The sequence below is a fragment of the Chrysochloris asiatica genome, unplaced genomic scaffold, assembly GCF_000296735.1.
Source record: "Chrysochloris asiatica unplaced genomic scaffold, ChrAsi1.0 scaffold00018, whole genome shotgun sequence".
Taxonomy (NCBI): Eukaryota; Metazoa; Chordata; class Mammalia; order Afrosoricida; family Chrysochloridae; genus Chrysochloris; species Chrysochloris asiatica.
In genome coordinates, this window is record NW_006408536.1 from 24,506,566 (window position 1) to 24,529,357 (window position 22,792).

The window sequence follows — 22,792 nt, forward strand, 5'->3', positions numbered from 1 at the left end:
ATTGGAACCATGGCAATGAAACGATATACGATAGAATGAATGTAAAACTAATGTTCTCCCATGTAAACTATCATATAATTCACAATAAAACATTTTAAAAAATCGGCATTGTCTCTATACATTGTTATTTAAATTCCATCTTTTAATGGTCATAAAATGTTTGTGGGAGGTGCAAATAGATAGACTTGTTAATAAATAAGTCCAGCTTACTTGAACGTCTGAAATAGAAACCACTCAACAATGGCTGCACTGGACTACTAGCCACAAGGTCAGCAGTTCAAACCCATCAGATGCTCTTAGAAACATCATGCACTGGACATGACTGGACAGCACACAATAACAATAATATTAGAACTAGAAAGAGTGGGGAAAGACCATTCTAAGAATATTTGTAACTTACAAATAAATATGAAAGACTAGATTTAAAAGTAAAATTTCCTTTGTCAAGGCCCATACTGAGAACATTCTCCTTATATCAAAACATATTGAAATAAGCATTATTAATAACCATCATTCTGTTAAAAAGGATGACTGGTAAGTTTTTTTTTAAAGTGTAGAAATGCCAATCTGCATTAGTCTTACATAAAGATTTCTCTAAGCAAAGGGGTAATTTCAGCTTGACAGATGCCTAAAATAGTCTTGATTCCATGTTTCTTTTTCAATCCAGAGGTGGGAAGATATCACTGGGTGCCCCTCTGAATTACAGTTTATAAAACTTGGAAGAAAAAAAATATTAAATCCTTTGGATTGCAATGTTGAGACTATGTAAGTCTTTCAACTACCTTTTCCTTTGCCTTTCCCACTCACTGTACTTGAAACACACAAAAACTCTACATTGTCTTCTCTAACGGTAAGAGTTAAAATCCCTTCAGATGTTGAAAATGAAGCTGCAATGGGTTTCTGCATAATCTAGAACAATGGCTCTCAATTTGTTGTTCGACTTGCATCAGAAGATCTATGTTTTATTCTGGGCTCTGCATTTCTTGGCTGTGTAACTCTGGGCAGACCAGGTAGTGGTAATTCAGTGGTAGAATTCTTGCCTTCCATGCAAGAGATGTAGGTTCAATTCCGGGCCACTGACCTTATGTGCAGCCCCCACCCACCAGTTAGTGGTGAATTGTATGTTGCTGTGATGTTGAACAGGGTTCAGTGGGGCTTCCAGACTAAGACAGACTAGGAAGAAAGGTCTTGAGATTTGCTTCTGGTAAATGAAAAGTTGCAGATTCATTAGTCTACGCAGAGGTACCACAGGAGAAAGGTCTGGTGATCTGCTTCTGAAATCTCAACCACTGAAGACCCTATGGACCACAGTTCACTCTAACACAGGCGGGAGCACCAGGAGACGGTATCAACTCGGTGACAACTGACCTGTTATGTCTAAACAGGGAGGAAATACGGTGAAGAGGATAGGGGAAGAACCCATCCTTCTTTGAATATGTATTTTGCCGATTTGACTTAAGAATTATGTAAATATAATACATAATTAGAAAATTGTTTTCAAAATGTCTAAAATTGCTTGTGAAAGGAAATAATGAATCCCTGCAGCCAGTTGTTGTTGTTCAGTGCCATCGAGTAGGTTCTGACTCATAGTGACCTTGCGTAGGCTTGCTGAGGAGGCCTGGTGAGTTTGAACCACCGGCCTTGTGGTTTGCAGCCACACCAGGATTTGCTCAGGCAGCCAGTTAGCAGCATGGGTATGCCATTAACCATGCATATTGTTAGACATAATTTTAAAGCAAAATGAAATAAGAGAGCCCTCCCTAACAACTGTAAGTAAAATGAATTCATTACACCTGATGCCAGCAGTTGGTGGCAGAATGACACAGAGAGAGATTATTCCAAGTATCTTTAAAGCCACGCTAAATTGAGCTTCCCTGCTGGGATATACCATAAAGACAAATAGAACTGCCATAAAAAATATCTTGAACTGTGTTCAGTAATCATGTTATTTGCGGTCGGGCTGCTATTCTGAGACGGTTGGGTGTGTTGTATGGGATAAAGTTGAGAAATTATGTCGGTGTCACTGTGAATTGGGATTTACAGTTTGAAAAGGAGAAGATAAAGATTTAAGATAGCTGAAGTTACTTAAAAGCCTTTTGTCCTGATTTTGAATGGGACGTATATATTAGGTCATGATGGATTTTATCTTACAAACTGTACACATATTTCTTAGTTCTGTCTTATCGTGAGCATGCCAGCACTCAGACTACTAAATACTATTTCCTGCGAAAAGGAATCATAGCTCCTTGGAGAAACTACTGATTCCAGATTTGGGGCAACAAACATTTTGATAAGCTGGACTTTAAGCATCTTGTTCTAAATCAGAAATCCAAAGCACTCTGAGAGACTACTTGGGGCATGTCAAAGCACTCAATAGCTCACCTGAATACGCTTTCACTTGCCAAAGCTGAGACAATGGGAACTTCAACAATAAGTACATACAATGAAATCTATAAAATATATTTAAAATTCATGAGTTCATAATGCTACTTTAAATAACAAATGCTTTTCTTTTTTTGTTTTTCTCTCTTTCGAGAATGCCAGGGAACCATCTGGCTAGTTTGAAAACTGGCAGATAAAGGACAGAATCAACCATGGGTTCTGCTCTTCATATGAACTATTGTTCCTCAGCGTGAACAAATTGCTTCTCTTTATTGAGTTATCCTGCTAATCAATGAAAAAGAATTGATGGAACGACAGCATCACCATTTTGGAAATCACTAATGAATTCATTTTCTAGTTCCGGTGGCTGTCACGTCAACTCCCACTCCTGGTGATGCCATGAATGTCAGAGTAAAACTGACCTCCGTAAGGTTTTCATTGGTTCCTTTTCCAGAAGTAGTTTGCCAGGCCTCTGGATGGACTTGAACCTCCAGCCTTTGGGTTATAAGGTGAGCATGTTAACCATTCGTGCTACCCAGGGACAATGAGTCAATAATTCTAGGGAAAGACCGTCACTAGTTACTTACTTCATAAAAAAGAGAAAAAACTAGATAAAAAAGTACATCCTCCAAGAAGGAGCAAATCTGACTCTTTATGGGAAATGACACCCAAGGATGCAATCAGCAAATCCAGACTCTGGAATTCTCTATGAGACAAACAACTTGTCTATTTTTTTTAAAACAAGCTTTTTCTACCGGAAAGGGAATAGCAGATGGAATACAGAAGAAAAGAGTCTAAGAATATATGATCATTATTTGGATCTTGCTTCAGATATACTGAAACAAGTCATAATTTGATGAAATCATGGAAGAGACTTGAATGCTGACCAGATATTTGATAACATCAGGAAACTGATTAACATTTTAAGATGGAGTAATATTACTGTGGGTTTTACTTTTTAAAGACTGCTGGTCCTTTAGAGTTACATACAGAATTATTAAAGATGCAATGACATGATGTCTGGGCTGTGCTGCAATATCATCAAAGAGTGGGCAATTGCCTAAGGACAGGAATGGAGCAAGACTTATTAGCTGCTGTGGAGTTTGCTCCAACTCATGATAAAATGAAATGTTGCTTGACCCGGCACCATCTTCACAATAGTTGGTATGCTGGCGTTCATTGTTGAGGCTACTGTGAATTTTGAGTGGCTTCTAATTAAGGAGGTTCATCCTCTTGTGATCCATATAGTTTTTCATTGGCCAATTTTCAGAAGCAGATCACTTGTCTTTCTTCCTAGTCTGTCTTCATCTGGAAGCTCTGCTGTAACATGTCTACCATGGGTGACCTTGCTGGGATTTGAAATACTGTTTGCGTAGCTTCTAGTATCACAGCAACACAAGTCACTGGTGGTGGTGGTGGTTCTGTGCCATGGAGTCGGTTCTGACTCATAGGTACCTGGTACAGGAGCAGAAAGCCTCATCTTTCTCGCACGGAACACCTGGTAGTTTCGAACTGCTGACCTTGCGGTTCACAGCCCGATTCGTAACCACTATGCTACCAGTATGACAAATGGATAGACGTGTGGTGACAAACAAGATTGGCCACGATCTTGAGGAGTACTGAAAGTAAATGATGAGAATCTAGGTTTTCTATACTTAAGACTGTGTTCAAAACTTTTCCCAGTGAGCTATTGCCAAGATAATCTGCAAGGATGCAGGAACAATTGTAGCAAATGGTTGTTTTCTTTAGTCCATTGTTTTGGTGATGGTCCCCACATACCCTAGGCAGAACCAGCCTCTCACTCTTGCTGTTGTTGTCATTAAGTGCCATCGAGTCTCATAGCAACCTTGTATAGGGTTTCTGAGGAATGGCTGGTGGGTTGGAACCACCAACCTATGGTTAGCAGTCCAATGCTTATCCTATAGTGCCACACCAGGACTCCTTCTCACTCTTAGATGGTGAAATTCGTGAGGTGCTGGCTTCATGTCCTTTTTCTAGAGAGAGGTACGTGTCCTAAACCCGACCACCCAGCAGAGTCAACCTCCCTGGGCTTCTGTGATTAGTTTAGGGGTAAGCAGTCACCCTATTGGGCCAAGGAGAACCTGCCTGGGAAGTCTGATTGGATTTATTGGAAAATGGTGGTTTTTCATCTCCTGGGGTTGCACCACCCAGAATTCTGGTGCCATCTGGTACTACTTGAGGAACGCTCTCCTGAGAAAGAAGCCAACATCAGAAAGTGGACTGAGCCAAGAGGAGGGCAAAGGATTCCTAATACCATCAGGTAGGTCTTAACAACCTGACTCCACTGTGCCTAAAGTCAGATCCACTCACACACTTTGGAATTTCACACAGCCAGGAAATTCCACCGTTTCCTTAAGGCATTTTAATTGGATTTCTTTCACTTCTGCCTGAAAGGCTCTTACTAAAATAGGCTATGCAACTTGAAGACATACTATATCACCAGCCACTCCTCGGAAACCCTATACAGGGTCGCTATGAGTCAGAGTTGACTTGATGGCACTTAATAACAACAACAACATAGATTTGAGAAGGAGCCCTTGTCGTACAGTATTTGATATGCTGGACTGCTCACTGAAAGGTTGTCAGTTTGAAGCCCCAAGCCGTTCCATGGGAGAAAGATGTGGCGGTCTGCTTCTGTACAGACGACAACCTTAGAAATCCCCTGGGGCACTATGTGTCAGAAGCCACTCCACACCAGTAGGCTTCCTTTAGTATATTCGAGAACCCAAGAAGAGGGACATCATGGAGAAAAATAATAAAACAAATGACAGGGCCGGCTAGTGTTAAGGGCCTCCCACATATTGTATTACTTTGTCAAATAAAGGAACCTGGTACCTCAGTGTACTTAAGAAACATAATACAAGCAGGAAATGAAAGGGGCAAAAAAGAATGTTAAAAAAAAAAAAAAAAATCTTTGTGTTTTTAGAAGCTTTCTCCAAACTTGGTGTTTGTATTATAAATCCCAGGAGAGATTTCCTTTGTTATTGTATTTGATTATTCCGTTTTGAAATTACCAAGCTCCAAGTTACCCAGATAACCTGAAGTGTTCTATCAGAAAGAACATTCCAAATATTATTTCTGGAATTTGAAGTGAGCGGATACTGTTGATTGGGTTCAATGAAGAACAGTCTGTTCCACCTCTAATACCCTTGATTTAACATTAAATATAAATGAAAACACCCTGGAGGAGACTTTCAGAGCGTGATGAAATTTCAGCTCTGGCAGGTTTTTTTGTGAGAACCCAAGACGGCTCAGCCCACAAACCAACCCCATTTATTAGACACAGAGATGTTGAGTATTTTCTGCATAAACATATAAATAGAACAGTAGCAAGGAGCAAAAAAAGGGAGAGAAGGATGTTTAACATTGATAAGTTCTTACACGGGGGAAAAATTACAAATCTTTTGTCTTTTGGATGGTTTATTATTTGACCTAGAATCAGTAGCAAATGCCACCTGGGTTGTTGGTTTGAAATGCTCAGAATACAAATAGGCAAAGATGTTGAAAGCAAAGTGAAATCTTATTTGGAATAATAATATATTACAACAGCTTCTGTTTAAATGACAACAATCTACACGGTCTTTTGGGTACCTCTAACTCTAAACCTATGTAGCACACAGAGAACACAGGTCTATAATTTATCTTTTTAGTTGTTATCAGCTGGCTTATTAACTACTTTTTTTTTTTATGCCTACTGCATGATGGTATATAATTTGGCACACTTAGTAAAGACAGATTTAAAATGCACAGAATACTAATAAGCAAAGATACTGAAATCAAATCAAATCTTATTTGGAATGAGACTGATCTGAGAAGGGGGAATGGAAAACACAGGGAGGAAATGGGGTGAGTGATGTCATATTGTGGGGATTGTTAATTATGCCAAGAAACAAAATGGACTGTTGATTGTAAAACTGATGACCTGCTCTGTACGTCTTCACTGATTTCACAATAAAAAGTTAAAAAAAAAAAAAAGAGAGACAGATTTGAGAGAATGAGATCCCATGCATGCCTATAGAACCAAACAGTATTTCCAATGAAATTAAAGGAAGTCCCCATTTTCCATATTTTTGTGTTTTGCTTGTCTCATAAAATAAAACAGTGCAGCAGGGACATAATTTTAACTCATAAACAATGGTTTTAAGAAACAACCCACTTCTTCATTTCTTTAAATAACATCCTGGGGACTTCAAAAAGTTCGTAGAAAATGGAATGAAAAGAGAATGGAATTTTTCCACAAACATTTTGAAGCCACCTCGTATCTTGACTCCAATCCTCTGCCCAAGTGGCTGTTGGGAACCACATTCTCAGCTGGATCTTGTGAAATTTTCCCCTTAGCCTGGACCATGTTTAGCAGCCACCACTCACTCAGGAAGGGCATTCTGGTGGTCACTCCACACCAGGCACTGCAGACTGTGCCGTGCAGAAGAAAACTGGTTGAAAGCAATTCAGAGCAACGCAGCTAGGGGTTGCTCTCTCATTGTGCTGCCTTTGGTTCTGAATAACTCACCTTGTTTTTCCTCTGCTCATTTCCTCACACACATAGTAGCAGCACAGTGTGAAAAAGAGCCTGGGCCTATAGACACTCTCACCTTTTCACTCCCTCAACTACCACTCCACTGACCACTCCGCCATCCCTAGTCAGCACATGTAGAATCCTGCTTCCTTAAAGTGAAGGCGTCCAGTGATTCCCCACTCAGCACTGTGCACGGATTGGGTACTTGTGGCCTTGAAGATTGTTTAAGAAATGCTGGATGTTTCCCTCTCTTCCCCCGTATATACCCTCATTGAAGTGTCTCTTTCAGCTGCTTCTGGCTGCATAAAAAACAAACTAACTAACAAAAACACAAACCAAAACAAAAAAGAATAAATAAAACCCAGGCCAGACCAGACTAGACAAGGAGTGACAAGGGAGTACATAATTCCTCTTCACATCTGACTTGTTCAAAGAATTCTTTTCTGCCTCAACTCCCAGATTTGTAATCCCATCTATTTTCCGGGTCCCCAGTTATTGCAAAACTCACTGCATTTGGGTTTCCAGTGTGGTGGTGTCTGCGACCAGGGTGTCTGGATTGCTAGTGGGGAGAGAGCAGCGCTTGATCATTGTTACCTCCCTGCTCTGTTGCGTGGAGTGAGGGCAGGATTTGCCTCATTACCTCCTCCTCTCAACCTTCTCATGAAGTGTCTGCCATCTTGGAACATCCCCACCCACCGGGGAATCATTATTCTGCAGGGACTTGGAACTTGCTCCCTCTAGAGGAAAAGATGAGAGACCTTATCTATCATATGATTTGCAGAGGTAAGAACAATGAAATCAGGAAAAGGGAGCCAGATGCAGATGAACCAGCAGATGAGGGTGATGGAGTGATGGAGATGTTTAGAATGGATGACATGCAATGCTGGAACATGCTGGAACATGGCAATCATCTCCAGTGCTTCTCAAGATACTGCAGGCACCTGAGGCTCTCCCTATGACTGGGGAACACCAACAGAATTCAACAAATGGGTCTGGGATGCTAAAGAGCCTTCCATTTTGGAAAAGTCTGTACAATGAACATACCCTCAAAAAAATGCCTTTTTTGGGAAGCAGGACTCTGAAACTGTTACGTTGATAAAGCTGGTTGGGACATGACTGGTATTATGGTCTTCTCTCTCCCAGATGCAGGTTCTTTCATTCTCCCACACTCTCTGCATCTTCCCCACAAGGAGGGGAAGAAGGGAGATTGCACCGTGAGGACATTCATTCAGTTAGGAGAGGAGGAGCAGGCTGTGGATCTGCAAATTCACGTACAAATGATGCACATTCATCATAACTCCAGCCCTTAAAGGCCCACACAAGTGGACAGTAAGCAGCACTGCTTTTTCCACATGGAAGGCAGGTTATTATTTCTTGACTACTAATGAGATTAGGTAAAATTGAAGGCCCTCTTCAGTGAGGGCATAAATGTGACTCTGATCAGACTGGATATAGAATCTGTCACTGGGTTAAGGCAATATGGGGGCAGGTTCATTCCCAAGTAGTCATTTAAACCACTTAGCAAATGATTCATTTCAAATCCATGAATGCGATTTGCAGAGGTTGAGCACAGTGAAGTCTGTAAACACGAAGCAGATGGCGATGAAACAGCAGATGACAGAGATGGAGTGGTAGAGATGTTTGAAATATATGACCCGTAATGACTACAAGTCCACACAGATGTAAATGCACCAGACATGCCACAGACCTGCTTCAGTTCATTTGATGCGACTATAGGAACATCAGAATGAACTGGGATAACCCTTTTAAAGGTGGGTAGTATTAAATTTGGAATCCTGGTATGATGCTGTGCATTGATGTGCTAGACTGCAAGATCTGTTTTGAACCACAAGCTCACCACAAGTTCAAGCTCACCAGCCCCTCCTTGGAAACCCTATCTAGGGTTGCTATGAGTTAGAAATGAATCGATGGCAGTGGCTTTTTTTGGGGGGGGGATGGTTAATGCAAGAAAAAGGAGCCCTGGTGACACGGTGAGCTAGACGTCAGGCTGCTGTCAGTTCTGCAGTTCAAACCCATTAGCTGCTCTGAGGGAGAAAGATGAGGCTGTGTGCTCCCATAAAGATTTCTAGTCTCAGAAACACTACACAAGGTCACTATGGGTTGGAATCGACTCGACGGCACTTAACAACAACAACAACAACAACCAGTTGTCTGTAAGTTGGATGTTCATGACCTAGGAACTGCTTGTGGTTATAGAAAGGGCAGGTCATCATGTGTAAATCTGTAGTTCGGTAGGATTAATGGGAGCACAGTAACTTAATAGGATAAGTACTGGAGTGCGAACCACAAGCTTAGTGGTTCGAGCCCACCAGTAACTCCATGGGAGAAGGATGAGGCTTTCTGCTCCAACAAAGATTTAAAGCTTTGGAATTGATTTGACCATATTTAACACCACCAACAACATAGAATTAATAGAACATGGCATAGGGTCAGTCACTGCCTCCTTTCATTTATTTTTCTGAATTCCAGTAAGCTATGAAGACATTCTGCAGTGTCAACCATATGCCCTCGTTTTTCATTGAATTCTGGTCCTTCAACATTCATTTTCCATACATGAGCTGCATGGAAGCATCTACAGTAATGGAGGGATTTAATGAGAGAGTGGGAGACAGTCATTAACAGAATCTAAGGGGCATTAAAACACTCAGAAGCCATTTTTCATATTGATTCTCATCATTAAAAGTCATTAGAACCTTTATGAACTGTGAACTCAAATCCTCTTCCTACTTTACCCTTGTTAGAATGTTTGCCCATACTTTTCATTTTCTAGACTCACTGACCTCTTTTTCCCCAGGCTCTGTAATTTGCGGTTGTCAGAAAACACGGATACTGCAAATGTGCGGTAGGTAAAACCACAATTTGTAGCATCAGCATAGCAGGGGGCTGTTCTTTTGTGTTTTCACTAGAATTGCTTGCTGGTCTTACTATAATGAGGCTTTATTATGCCATACATCACCATGCATATTTTATGTGCAGGATGCCCGGTAGATGTTCTTTGCTTTGTTATTTTACTAAGCGGCACCATTGAAGCACCTAAGACCAGCTGAAATTAGCCAGGAAGGTGACCTTCCTAATGTATTCTTCGGCAGACACAGTCCCTTTGGAACATGATCTGATTTGACTTTCCATTATAATTCTGATGAGAAGGGATTGATATAAAGACAGACATACTGAGACCGGATTTTTAGATGGGTCCCTTCTAAATGCTTGATTTTGCTCTTAATAAGCTTGCCAATCTCCCACCCACTGCAAGAAACAGATACTCCCAAGTGGCCCCTAGTCAAACAAAGACAACTGCTCAGCCAGCCTTGAACAGGACATAGGCCACTTGTGTATAATCCAAAAATATAGGTGTCTATGGTGCATAGGAGTTAAGACTCCAGTTCTAGAGCCATATTATTGGTCTATCGTTATATGTATAGAGTACTTGATAAGCCATATCGTCAGCTTTGGCCCCAATTAGACCACTGGGTCCAAGTAATTCATACTGGCTTTCTCCCAGTCCAAATCCACGTCTCTCTCCTTGACTCTGACCATTAGCAAGTGTTTGAACTTCTGTAAGTCTCACTTTCTGCTCTGTAATATGAGTACAATACACAGTACTTACTAACAGGACAATTGTGAGGAATACACACGGTGAACCATGTAAGGGCGTGCTTAAGAGAATGGTTAAGAGTCAGGAGTTAGATTGGGTGTCACTGCACTGCTTATTAGCTGTGGGATCTTGGCCACTCCTTAACTATTCCATGCCTCCATTTCCCCATCTGTATATTAGGATTGATTGATGTGTTCCTTCACTATTGTGAGTACTGAATGAGTTAATATACACAGTTACTCAGGGCAGGGCACAACAGGCACCATGTAGTGTTGTTGTTGTTAAGTGAAATGTTAGCTGGTCTTAATAAAGGAGTCCTGGTGGCGCAGTGAACCAAAAGTTCAGCAGTTGGAACCTACGTTGGGAGAAAGATGAGGCAGCCTGGTTCTGTAGAGATTTAGTCTTGGATACCCTATGGAGCAGTTCTACTCTATCCTACCTGATAACTAGGAGTCAGAATCCCCTTGATGGCAGTGGATGATGGTGCGATGTTAATAACAGAACATGAATAGTGTTTACCACAAGACTTAGCAATAATAAGGACTCACACATGAATCCTTATTATATAGTTAGAAACCCCAAAGGGAAGAACACGTTCAGCATTTTGCAAGCTGAAAGAACTGAAGAAAAAATTCAAGCCTCAACTTGAAATACTGAAGGATTCTATGGGCAAAATATTGAAATATGCAGAAAGCAGCAAAAGAAGATGAATACGGTAGCAAATGTCCCAAAAAGAAATGGTTGCTGTCTAACCATTTCAAGAGGTAGCATATGATGAAGAACCAATGGTACTGAAGGAAGAAATCCAAGGTGCACTGAAGGCATTGGCAAAAAGCAAGGCTCCAGGAATTGACAGAATACAAATTAAAATATTTCAACAACCGATGAAGCATTGGAGGTGCTCACTCATCTCTGCTGAGAAATGTGGACGACAGCTACGTGGTCAACCTACTGGGAGAGATTCATATCTGTGCCCAATCAAAGACGGGTGACCCAACGAAATGTAGAAATCATTAGACAATGTCATTAACGTCACTGCTGCTGCTGTGTGATGCTGAGTCCGTTCCAACCCATAGCGACCCTGTATAGGGTTCGCAAGGCTGCAAATATTTACTGGATCAGAAAGCAGAGTGACTGAGTGGATATTGGATTCAAATTGCTGATCTTGCAGTTAGCAGCCCAACGTGAAACCCATTATGTTGCTTATTAATATTAATATCACATGCAAATAAATTTTTGATAAAGGTAATTCAAAAACGGTTGCAACAGTGCATCTACAGAGAACTTCCAGAAATTCAGCCTGGAGTCAGAAGAGAAAATGGAACTAGGGATATCATTGCTGAGGTCAGATGGATTTAGCTGAAAGTAAAGAATACCAAAAAGATGTTTACTTGTGCTCTATTGACTATGCAAAGACTTTTAACTGTGTGGCTCAGGACAAACTATGGATAAGATTACAAAGAATGAGATTTCCAGAACACTAAATTGTGATCATGAGGAACCTGTACATAGACTAAGAAGCATTAGAACAGAACAAAGAGACACTGAATCAAGAAAGGTGTGCCCTAGGGTTGCATCCTTTTACCATACATCCTCAATCTGTACGCTGAGCAAATAATCTGAGAAGCTGGATTATATGAAGAAGAACGTGGCATCAGAATTGAAGGAAGACTTATTAACAACCTGCGTTATGCAGATGATACCACCTGGAAGCGAAGAGGACTTACAATACTTACCACTGAAGATCAAAGACCACACTCTTCAGTATAGATTGCACCTCAGTGTAAAGAAAACAACTATCCTCACAACTGGACCAATAAATAACATCATGGTAAACGAAGAAAAGACTGAAGTTGTCCAAGACTTCATTTTGCTTGGATCCACAATCAACACTCATGGGAACAGCAGTCAAGTAATCAGATGATGTATTGCATTGAGCAAATTTGCTGCAAAAGACCTCTTTAAAGTATTTAAAAAGATGTCAGTTTGAGAGCTAAGGGTGCCTGACCCAAGCCACAGTATTTTCAATCATCTCATATGCATGTGAAAGATGGACAGTGAATAAGGAAGACCGAGAAGAATCAATGCATTTAACTGTGATTGCAAATGGTGATGGCAAAGAAGACTGAAAAGTACCATGGTCTGCCAGAAGAACAAACAAATTTGTCTCGGAAGAAGTACAGCCAGAACGCTCCTTAGAAGCAAGAATGTCCAGAATTCGTCTCTTATACTTTGGACATATTATCAGGAGGGACCAGTTCCTGGAGAAGGGCATCAAGCTTGGAAAGCAGAGGGTCTGTGGAAAAGAAGAAGGACCTCAACAAGATGGGATAACACAGTGGCAGCAGCAATGGGCTCAAACATAACAACAATTGTGAGGAGAGTGAAGGATTGGGCAGTGATTTGTTGTGTTGTCCATAGGGTCACTATAAGTTGGAACCGACTCAACAGCACCTAACAACAACAACAACAATACATGAGCGCTCTTGTCATCATTACTAATTGAGATGCGATCAATGTTTTTCTTTATTGCTCACTGAGGTATTTAAACAGGAGCCTTTACAAATTACACACAAAGCCTTGATTTTGATTGTGGTGGTGGGCTCCTGCCTGGCATGGATTCAAAGTGTCGGAAGTGGCTTTGCCCATTGTTTTGTAAGCAGTACATGTCAAAAGAAGGGATGAATGTTCCTTTTGCACATTCTCGTTTGTAGAAGAAAATTGTACAAGTTTGGTGTGTATTAGTTACTTGGATAGAAGGAAGAGCTCTCAAAATTAGTGCTTTTGTTTATTGTGAATGAAAGTAACAATTAGTAACTTATCATCTGTTCTTTTTTCTTATCACAGTTACTTTCTTCTCCGAAGAACCCTACCACTCTCTAGAAGTGCTTTCCACTCCTGGGATATTAATACAGAAAAGGTAGTGCATGTGAGCAACTTCCTGTAGACTTGTTACAGCTCTAGCAGTTCAACCTAAAGTAAGCAAGAATCCTCACAATTGAGTCAATAAGCAATTCCATGAAAAATGGAGGAAAGACTGAAGTTGTCAAAGACTTCATTTTACTTGAATCAACCATCAACACTCAGGGAAGCAGCAATCAAGAAATTAAATGACGTAGTGCATTAGGCAAATCTGCCGTAAAAGATCTCTTTAAAGGGTTCAAGAGCAAAGAAGTCAGTTTGAGGACTAAGGAGTGCCGGACCCAAGCCATGGTATTTTCAGTCTCCTCATATGCATGTGGAATTTGGACACTGAATAAGATAGACCAGAGAAGAAAGGATGCATTTGAATTATGGTGTTGGCAAAGAATATTGAAAGTACCATGGAATGCCAGAAGAATGAACAAATCTGTGTTGGAAGAAGTACAATCAGAATTTTCCTTAGAAGGGTGGATAGTGAGAGTTTGTGTCACGTACTTTGGACATGTTATCAGGAGGGACCGGTCCCTAGAGAAGAACATAATGCTTGGTATAGTGGAGGGTTGGTGAAAAAGAGGAAGGTCCTCAATTGGATGGACTGACACAGTGGCTGCAATAATGGGCGACGATTTGTCTTGTTACACATAGGGTCACTGTAAGTGTGGACCGACTTGATGGTACCTAACAACAACATTGTTGTGGTCATGTGCCGTGGAGTTGGTTCCAACTCAAAGCAACCTTGTACAGGGTTTCTGAGGCTGTAAATCTTTACGGGAGCAGAAAGCCTCATCTTTCTTCCGTGGAACAGCTGGTAGTTTCGAACTGCTGATCTTGCGGTTCGCAGCCCGATTTGTAACCACTACGCTACCAGAGCTCCTTAACAACAACATAGCACCACTCAGAAAAAAGTCTTGGTGGTGCCATAATTAACCGTTCAGCTGTTAATCAAAAGGTCGTTCGTGCAAACCCACCAACCACTCCATGGGAGAAAATATCTGCAGATCTACTCCTATAAAGATTACAGCCTGGGAAACCCTCGGGGGCAGTTCTACTTTGTCTTATAAGGTTGCCATGAGTTGGAATCGACATGATGGCACACAACAACAACAGAACTCCACTCAGGTATTAAGCAAGCAACAACAGTTCAATTTATGTAGTGAGAGAAGACCCAAGGATGATGCCCTACTGTAGAGGTTGGGAGGAGAAACAAGTCTCTAGTGCGACTCTTGAACCTTCCTACTATGGGCTGGGCAGCCATCAGCTTCTTCTGGGGTATGTTGTCCATGGGCTGGCTCTTCTTCTGAGAATGAGGGACAGGAAGGGAACCAGCACTTCCAGAGTCAGACGCTGGGGTTCTTAAACTGGGATCGGTTTTAGGACTGAAGGATCATTCACTATGCAAAAAGGTGTATACATACTGAGTTTTCCAGATGGAGGGAGAAATCCATGGTAATACAAATTCTCAAATGAATCTCTAATCCAAAAAGAATAGCATCTAACTGTGGTTCAGTCTAACGTGAACCACAAGATTGATGATGTTGCCTTCAGGTCAAAATGGAGGGAGGGCAGCAGCAAATTCCAAGGTTGTGGGTCAGGACACCTGCTTAGGCAATGACTAGAGCTGCAGGATAGAAAGTGAGTGTCAACCAGGAGAGTTTGGGATTTCTGGTAACAATGGAGAGATCTATTTTATACCTCCCTCCCATTCGTGTGATGCTGTAGGATAAGCTTTGGACTGCTAATTACAAAGGTTGGTGGTTCAAATCCACCAGCTACACCTCAGAAACCCTATACAAGGTGGCTATGAGCTGGAAATTACAGCACTCAACAACAAGAAGGACGCATGCATTCGCTCTTCCACCCAGGGGTGACTCCAAGACTCTACCACCATCGTACCATCCCATCACTTCCCCAGCCTGCATTCTGATAAATATGGTGTCATCCAGTAGAAGTCTCTGCCTGGAGAACAGGAACTATGTCTTATGTATGTGTACACTCCCCAGTGCCTGATAACATGTTTGCCACAGAGTAAGTGCTCAATCATTGTTTATTGAGGTCAACTGAATTTCATTGGATTGACTAGCCACAAGGGAGAGGGGGCACAATGCATAGTGCTTCTGAGAGCAATTATAGTCCATATTTTTTTCAAAATAGAATTTTGAAGATTGTTTCAAGTTAATTTTTCCAGTTATGAAAAGTAAAGGGAAATTGGCCTCGATTTCTTCTAAAGAAGAAAGAAAATGAAAATTTGCAGAGGGCATGGAGTCTTCAAAGATTTTGCTCCCTGACTGCTATAAGACAGGAGCTAGAGTTAACAACTTAACAAACTATGAAATGAACAGCATTCACCTATTTTGAGTGTGGCAATTATAGCACTTTTTGAGAATATATGCAAAAATGAAAATATCGTTACTATAGCAGTAAATTGGTCTCCAAGAATCTCTTTCAGCTTCTCAAGGGAAAAAAACAAAACCCACTTTCTATAATAAAGCAACCAAATGATAAGGAAAAGAATCCACAAAGCAACACAAGTGAATCCGGGCATAGAAGACGAGCCGTGAGCAAATGCTGCAATGGGGGAAAAAAAGAGAAGAAAACAAACCTGAAACACTTAGGCAAGGAAATGGCTGCCAGTTTTTAAAGAAAGAATTTTAAAGGGTTCTTAAAAATGATGAGTGTTTTTCCAAATTTCCTTCATGGCTAAGAAAATGCAATATTTTATTAAACAGAAAGAGAACTCATCTTGTATAAGATATAGACATTAAAACACATATGGGCTGAGGAGTCCAATAAAAAAAGGCATGGTTTTACAAGAGCGAAAATTTTTAGGTTAGGACCCATTATAGCAGACACAAGACTAACCTGACGGGAAGCCACAGGAACATTTTCTAATGCATAAACTTTATCGTTAATGAGAAATACATTATTCCAAAATTTGGGTTGAATGGGATTGAAGGTACCAATTACGATAAAGTCTCCACGGCCCTCAGCATTCCATCTCCATGAATTGTACTGTTATAGGAGGTAAACTAATTTGATGAAAGTAAAGTACCTTGTTACTTTTAAAAAGATAAACTTAGAGATCTGAGTTTAAAGGGGATTTGGATCACCTGTTTCCCGTCTTACTAGCACCTGGAGCTTATGCAGATGCGTTGCTAGCAAATTTCTTACAAATCTGACTATTCCCTCATGCATTCCAATGTGGGGGATTGTCTGCTTGGAGATGTCCAACTGGACTAACCCATAGTAGTAAGCCATAAGCTCCCCAAAGGCTGGGCTTAGTTTTGTTGATCTTTGTGTGTCCAGTACCTATATATCCTACATCTTTGTTATGTTGTTGCCACGGCATCATTTGGTCTGGCCCTGCCAAGGCAACCACAGTTCCAGCCATCACATTAGCGGTGAGTTCATTCAATGTTGGAGCAAATATAGCAGGCTAATTTTTAAGTTGATAATTTTGTGTGGCCCACAAATGATTTTATAAACATCCAAATGGCCCTTGGCAGAAAAAAAGGTTCCCTACCTCTGATATATAGGATCCACATGAGCACAATTAAGTGTTCTCGAATTCCTATTCTTTGTAATGTTATTCATAATTTGATATGATCCAAACAGTTGAATGCCTTTGTGTTATAAATAAAATAAAGGCAAACATCTTTCCGGTATTTTCTGCCGCCCGCCAAGCACCTCCGTTTATATCAACAATGATATACCTCATTCCATGTCACGAAATTTTCTTTCTTTATTTGTTTCAACTCGTTAAAAGTGGTAAAATCCAACCTTAGCTCACAGGCCATATAAAAGCAGGCAGTGGGCTGGTTTTGGATGCTGAGCCGTTCTTTGCCAACCCCTTTTCTAACTGGTTCATTTATTCACTAAGCTCCATATTTTCCTTCCATAATGTGTTGACCCAGAAGGAAAAACCTCTTGGAAAACAGTTTTTCGAAGTGCCCTGTCGTTTGTTTAGGGAGCATTTTCTCTGTGTCTGTTTTGCAGTAGGCAATTCAGTCACAGCAAACAAAAACACAGATATTTTATTTCTTCTATCCTCCTCCTGGTGCAGAAATCAATAAGACTGATCATGGAGGCATGCGCTGAGGGGAAAACAAAAATGCCCACGTGACTTCTGCATGGTGCTCCAGGATGCAAGTTCCATTTGCTTAGATGAGGTCATGTCCCTGCTGACATCCATGTGCATCTCGGGGAGAAATGATTCCAAAGCATACCATTTCAGCCCCGTCCCAAATTCTTCCATTTCTGATCCCCAGGCATTATCAGGAAATCCCTGGGCAGTACAAAAGTCCCTGAAAGTTTGAAGGCTCGAGTTCACACAGAGGTGTCTCTACTTCTGAAAAATCAGCCCCGGAAAACCGTGAGCACCATTCTACTCTGATACATATGGGATTGCCATGAGTTGAAGTCACTTGGCAACAATTGTGTTTGGTCTTTAAAGAAGGCTGGTCGTCTCAGGTTGTCCAGGAATGGGAGGTGGTTCCCAGGATGTGAACCTTTCAATGTTAAAACTGGGACAGTTTCAGGAAACGGGTACAATTCATTACTCTGAACCTGAGTCCCTTCTTTTTCTAGTTCAAATGTCTTCCTACCTTTCTCCAAGTTCTTCCAAAGAGATTAAGCTACACAGTGTCTCTATTTGAAGAGAAAGCTGAGCTAGCTTTGGGAGAGACACTTTTTCCTGAAGACTTGAGTACTTTTTCATGTATTGCCTTTCCCAAACTGTAAATACTCATTTCTCATGAGAGAGCCCAGAAGTTAGCAGATCCCCTTCGTAGTTTAAAGTGTTCTGAGAACGCCAGCTTCCATTTCCGTCAGGCTTAGAAAGATCACTTTATAAAGACAAATACCACACACCCATCAGTCCTCAACACCCTCATGGTATGAATGGGTCCATTCAGATACCATACAGAGCTTGATCTGTAAAACTTTGAAAGTATCCTTTACATTCATCTAAATTCATTGTGGAAGCATCACTCCAATGGCTTTAAGAAGGTCCTTGGCCACTATTTTAACATCATATGAAATATGTTTTCTGGTGTATTATGAATTTTCTGTTGTTAAGTGCCACTGAGTTGGTTCTGGCTCATAGTGACCCTGTGTACAGGGTTTCTGAGCCTGTATATCTTTGTGGGATGAGACAACCTCATCTTTCTCCCACATAGTGGAGGGTAGGCTCAAACTGCCAGACTTGTCATTTGCAGTACAGTGCTTAGCCTAGAGAGCCATATACACCCATGATAAAACTCAACCAATAACTCAATGCCATTTTCAAACTGGCTTTGACATAATTACCCTCTTGTGTCTGTTGATCATCTCAAAATTCAGAGATGAATTGCTCAGCCAAATATGAAACATCAGGAGACTGCGGGTTTGTGTAGCCATGGGATTCTAGGCAAAATTGCTCATCACTTAAGTGATATTCAGGTGTTGCATCTTAGCTCCCTGATTACAGAAAAATCAATATGCTAGTAATTCTAGAAAGAAAAAAATTGCAACCTTTGGTTGTAGCAAAGGAAATGGGGGTCATAAAAATTATGAGCAGAAATGGATGCGCCCTGAATGTTAACACTGAGAAACACTCAATTAAGTGGTTTGTGTTTATAAAGCCTGAATTTCAGATATTGAGGGGTCTGAGTAAGCAGGCATTTTCAATGACGCCAACTTGTAGGTTTGTGTTTCAGTCTGAAATTGGCTCACAGGCCCTCTTTTGCCTGATGAGGTTTCAGAGCGGGGACACAACAGATGAAGGAGGCACGCACCTGACCAGGTCGATGACCCGCTCCCTCGGCGCAGCGCTGACAGGCTCATCATTAATCATCACAATCTGATCACCCGGGATCAGCTTTCCTTCCGAGGGGCCACCTGGAGACAAATGAGAGTGACACACAAGTGAGAAGGCCATCGTTAGCCCACCCACAGTCTCTTCTCCAGATGGGTCCTCAGTCATTGTGAACAAATGGTCCTATCGGCAAAACTCCACTGCATCTAGGTGTTGTCTACCAGGTCCTTCTCAATCCTGGCTGCCCATTAGAAGGAACTAGTTCTTTGCTTTAAAAAAAAAAAAAAAACTTTACTGTTGAAATTATACACAACAGAACATACACCATTTCAATAATTCCTACATGTATACTTCAGTGTTGCTCATACATTCGAGTAGCTGTTGCCAATTTGCTCCCACATAGACACACAGATAGCTAGAGGCAAACATTCTTTACCAATGAAGCTAAACTACTGAGGGCTGGGAGTCCTGATGTGGCACTGTGGGTTAATGTGCTGGACTGCAAGATTGGTTTGAACTGCAAGGTTGGAGGTTCAAGCTCACTAGCTGCTCCTCAGAAACCCTACGCAGTATCACTATGAGTCAGAACTGACTCGACAGCACTTAACAACAACATCATTGAAGACTAAGGTGCTTCTGACTCAATCCATGGTATTCCCAATTGCCTCACATGCATGTGAGAGTTGGACAATGAATAAGCAAGACAGTAGAAAAATTGATGTTAATGAATTATGGTGTTGGAGAACAATATTGAAAATACCATGGGCTGCCAGAATACCAAACAAATCTATCTTCGAAGAAGGACAGTCAGAATGTTCCTTAGAAGCAGAAGCAAGGATGGTCAAACATCCTCTTGTACTTTGGACCTGTCTTCAGGAGGGACCAGTCCCTGCAGAAGGACATCGTGCTTGGAACAGTGAAGGGTCAGAGAAAAAGAGGAAGACCCCTAACAAGATGGATCGACGCAGTGGCAGCAACAATGGGATCAATTACAATTACAATAATAATTGTAAGGATGGTCCAGGACCAAGCAGGGGTTTACTTTGTTCTCTTGGATGCAGAGTCACTATGATTCGGAATCAATTGGATATGGTACCTAACAACAATACCAAAAACAATGCTTAGTTTTAAGAAGACCAGGGAATTTGTTTGGTTTAAGGTTTAATAATTATCTCAGGACAATAGTTTTGAAAGTTCATCGAGCTACAATGAATGGCTCAAAGTCTGGATTCCATAAGCATTTAAAATTCTGTTCTTCATTTCCTCTTCTTTTGACCAAGAGTCTTCTAAAGAATTCTAGATTAAAACAGACATGGGGAACTTTGAACAATTCTGATAGTCAGGCTGCATCCAGGCCAAGTAAATCTGAAACTTTGGGAGGGAGAACCCTGGTCTCAGCATTTTTCTAAAAGTTTCCACACATGGTTGAGACTAAGTAAATAGCCTAGTCGAGCTGCAAACTCTAACATGCGTGGTTCCCCTGGTAGATCTACTGAAAAACAGATTCTGATTCAGCTGAACTCTAAGGAGGCCTGAGATTTTGTGTTTCCAGCATGCTTCCAGGGGACGTTGATGCTGCTGGTCAGGTGACCATAGCAAGACGCCCAGATGAACGTGGCCAGTCAGTTGTATTGATACTTTGTAGCCAAAGCTGCAACCGCCTGAGCAAACCTGTATTTGGACAAGTTTGAATGGATTTACTAAAGAAAATGAGGGAGGCCCCACACTGTGGGAAACCAAAAGACATCTCAATTCCGATTCATGGTGACTTCGTGTGTGTCCAATTAGACCTGGGCTCCACAGGGTTTTCAACTGCTGATCAGCAGGGCTTGCTTCTAAGATGCCTATGAGTAGGCATGAATCTCCAACCTTTCAGCTTACCAGCTTATAATTTGCAGCACCCAGGGATTCCAAAAGAGTATTAGAAAAGACTTACCCGGCCTTGTGCTACGTGCTTTGGGGAGGATTCCAGGAAATGGGTTTGCTCTAGATTATGTGCTATCAGGAAGTGGGGATAATTCTATCATAAATATCTTTTAAATCCTTGCCTAAAAGGTTAGAAGAAGGAAACAAGGCTAAAGCCGTGATTGGTCAATAAGCAGCTGTCACTCATATCAATCAGGAGAGAGGAGTATTTGGTCATTTTGTGTGTTGGAATATGCTCAGATGTTTTTGTTCATGCTCAGATACGATTACAGATCAGTCTTAGGGTCTCTGGGTGGTCTTTTCTGATGTTGGCGGTCTGTGAAACTGTTTAACAGGAGTACACCCAGACAGTTTCCCAGGGTCAGAATCTGGGTCTTCAGAGTTTCCTGATGTCACTTACTTTCCCAGGAGAAGGCTTTGGTCATCTGCCATCAACTTGGCTCCAAACTCACAGCAAACCCACGCACAGTGGGATCTGACCTTGTGATCCATAGGATTCCTTCCCATTGGCTGGTTTTTGGAATTAGATCGCCAGGTCTCCTTTCCTAGACTGGAAACTGCACAGAAGCCTTTTCCAATATCACAGCAACATGCTTGCCACCGCAGACAGATGGCCAGGAATCAAACCCAGGTCTTTGTCATGGAAGCTAAGAATTCTACCATTGCACTACAATTGCCATCCAAGGAGAAAGTAGAGAACAAGTGTTTGTCATGCATGTGGCACTGGGCAAAATGCTTTGCCAATTAAACCTCTTCACTGAGTGCTCTCCTTTCATACAATGAGATAATGGAGGCTCACACAGCTTAAGGAATTGAAGGGGCAGGACTGGATCTCAGTTCTGTCTACTGACTCTTCCAAGTTCAGAGTACTCAATATCTCTCTTTTTGAACTTGTTTTCCTAATTCACTTCCAGGTCTCTTGACACAGAAACTTAAAAGCCATATTGGTGTGAGCCACACATTGAAATAAAACTTACAAACAAATATGTGGTTATCTGATTTACCTTCCCATTTCTAGCTACATGCAATTACCTCTCTAAGATTGCTATAGGGCTATAAGTTTAACTTTCCTGCCAGAGTTCTGTCACTGCGAGACAGGTTTAACGGAAATGTTATCTTTCAAATATTATCACTGTGACTTTATTTAGTAATCAAACTGAACAATTCATGCCCAGAATACGGAACTGAAAGCAATCCAATTGTTCTCCATCCACTAAGGCCATCAGCAAATGTGTCACTCAAACTGTGGCATACATTTATCTTCTTTCTGGGAATAGGAGGGTAGGGGAAACTTTATCATGTCTTTATATCAATGTGAGAAAAATTTCATTTCACAGATGTGGGAACTAAGATTCAGTGTTTGCACACATAAAGGATTCTGAAAACCACGGCGGGGGGGGGGGGGCACTTACAATAGCTGTTGGTTTCTGTGCAAGCAGTTACTCCGATTCAGTGAAATACACGGTGAGTAATCAAAGGCTGGTCAAATACAGAGTAATTTTCAAAGTAACTGCTTGATGGGTATTAGCTCGTCTGATAAGCAAACGTCTCTAAAATTAACAGGACATACTCAGACATTTGACCTGTACTTCTCAATCAAACAACAATGTTTTTGTTA

The 22,792-nt window shown here is 41.2% G+C and overlaps 1 protein-coding gene across 1 annotated transcript in view; it reads right to left on the reverse strand.

Moving 5' to 3' along the window:
* The window catches only part of FRMPD4 (FERM and PDZ domain containing 4), a 726,948-nt gene that overhangs the window by 107,185 nt on the left and 596,971 nt on the right, over positions 1–22,792 (reverse strand). Inside the window, exon 4 of the mRNA XM_006835632.1 lies at positions 19,229–19,331. Within this exon, the coding sequence (XP_006835695.1) occupies positions 19,229–19,331 (103 nt within the window). The remainder of the gene's footprint in view (positions 1–19,228; positions 19,332–22,792) is intronic.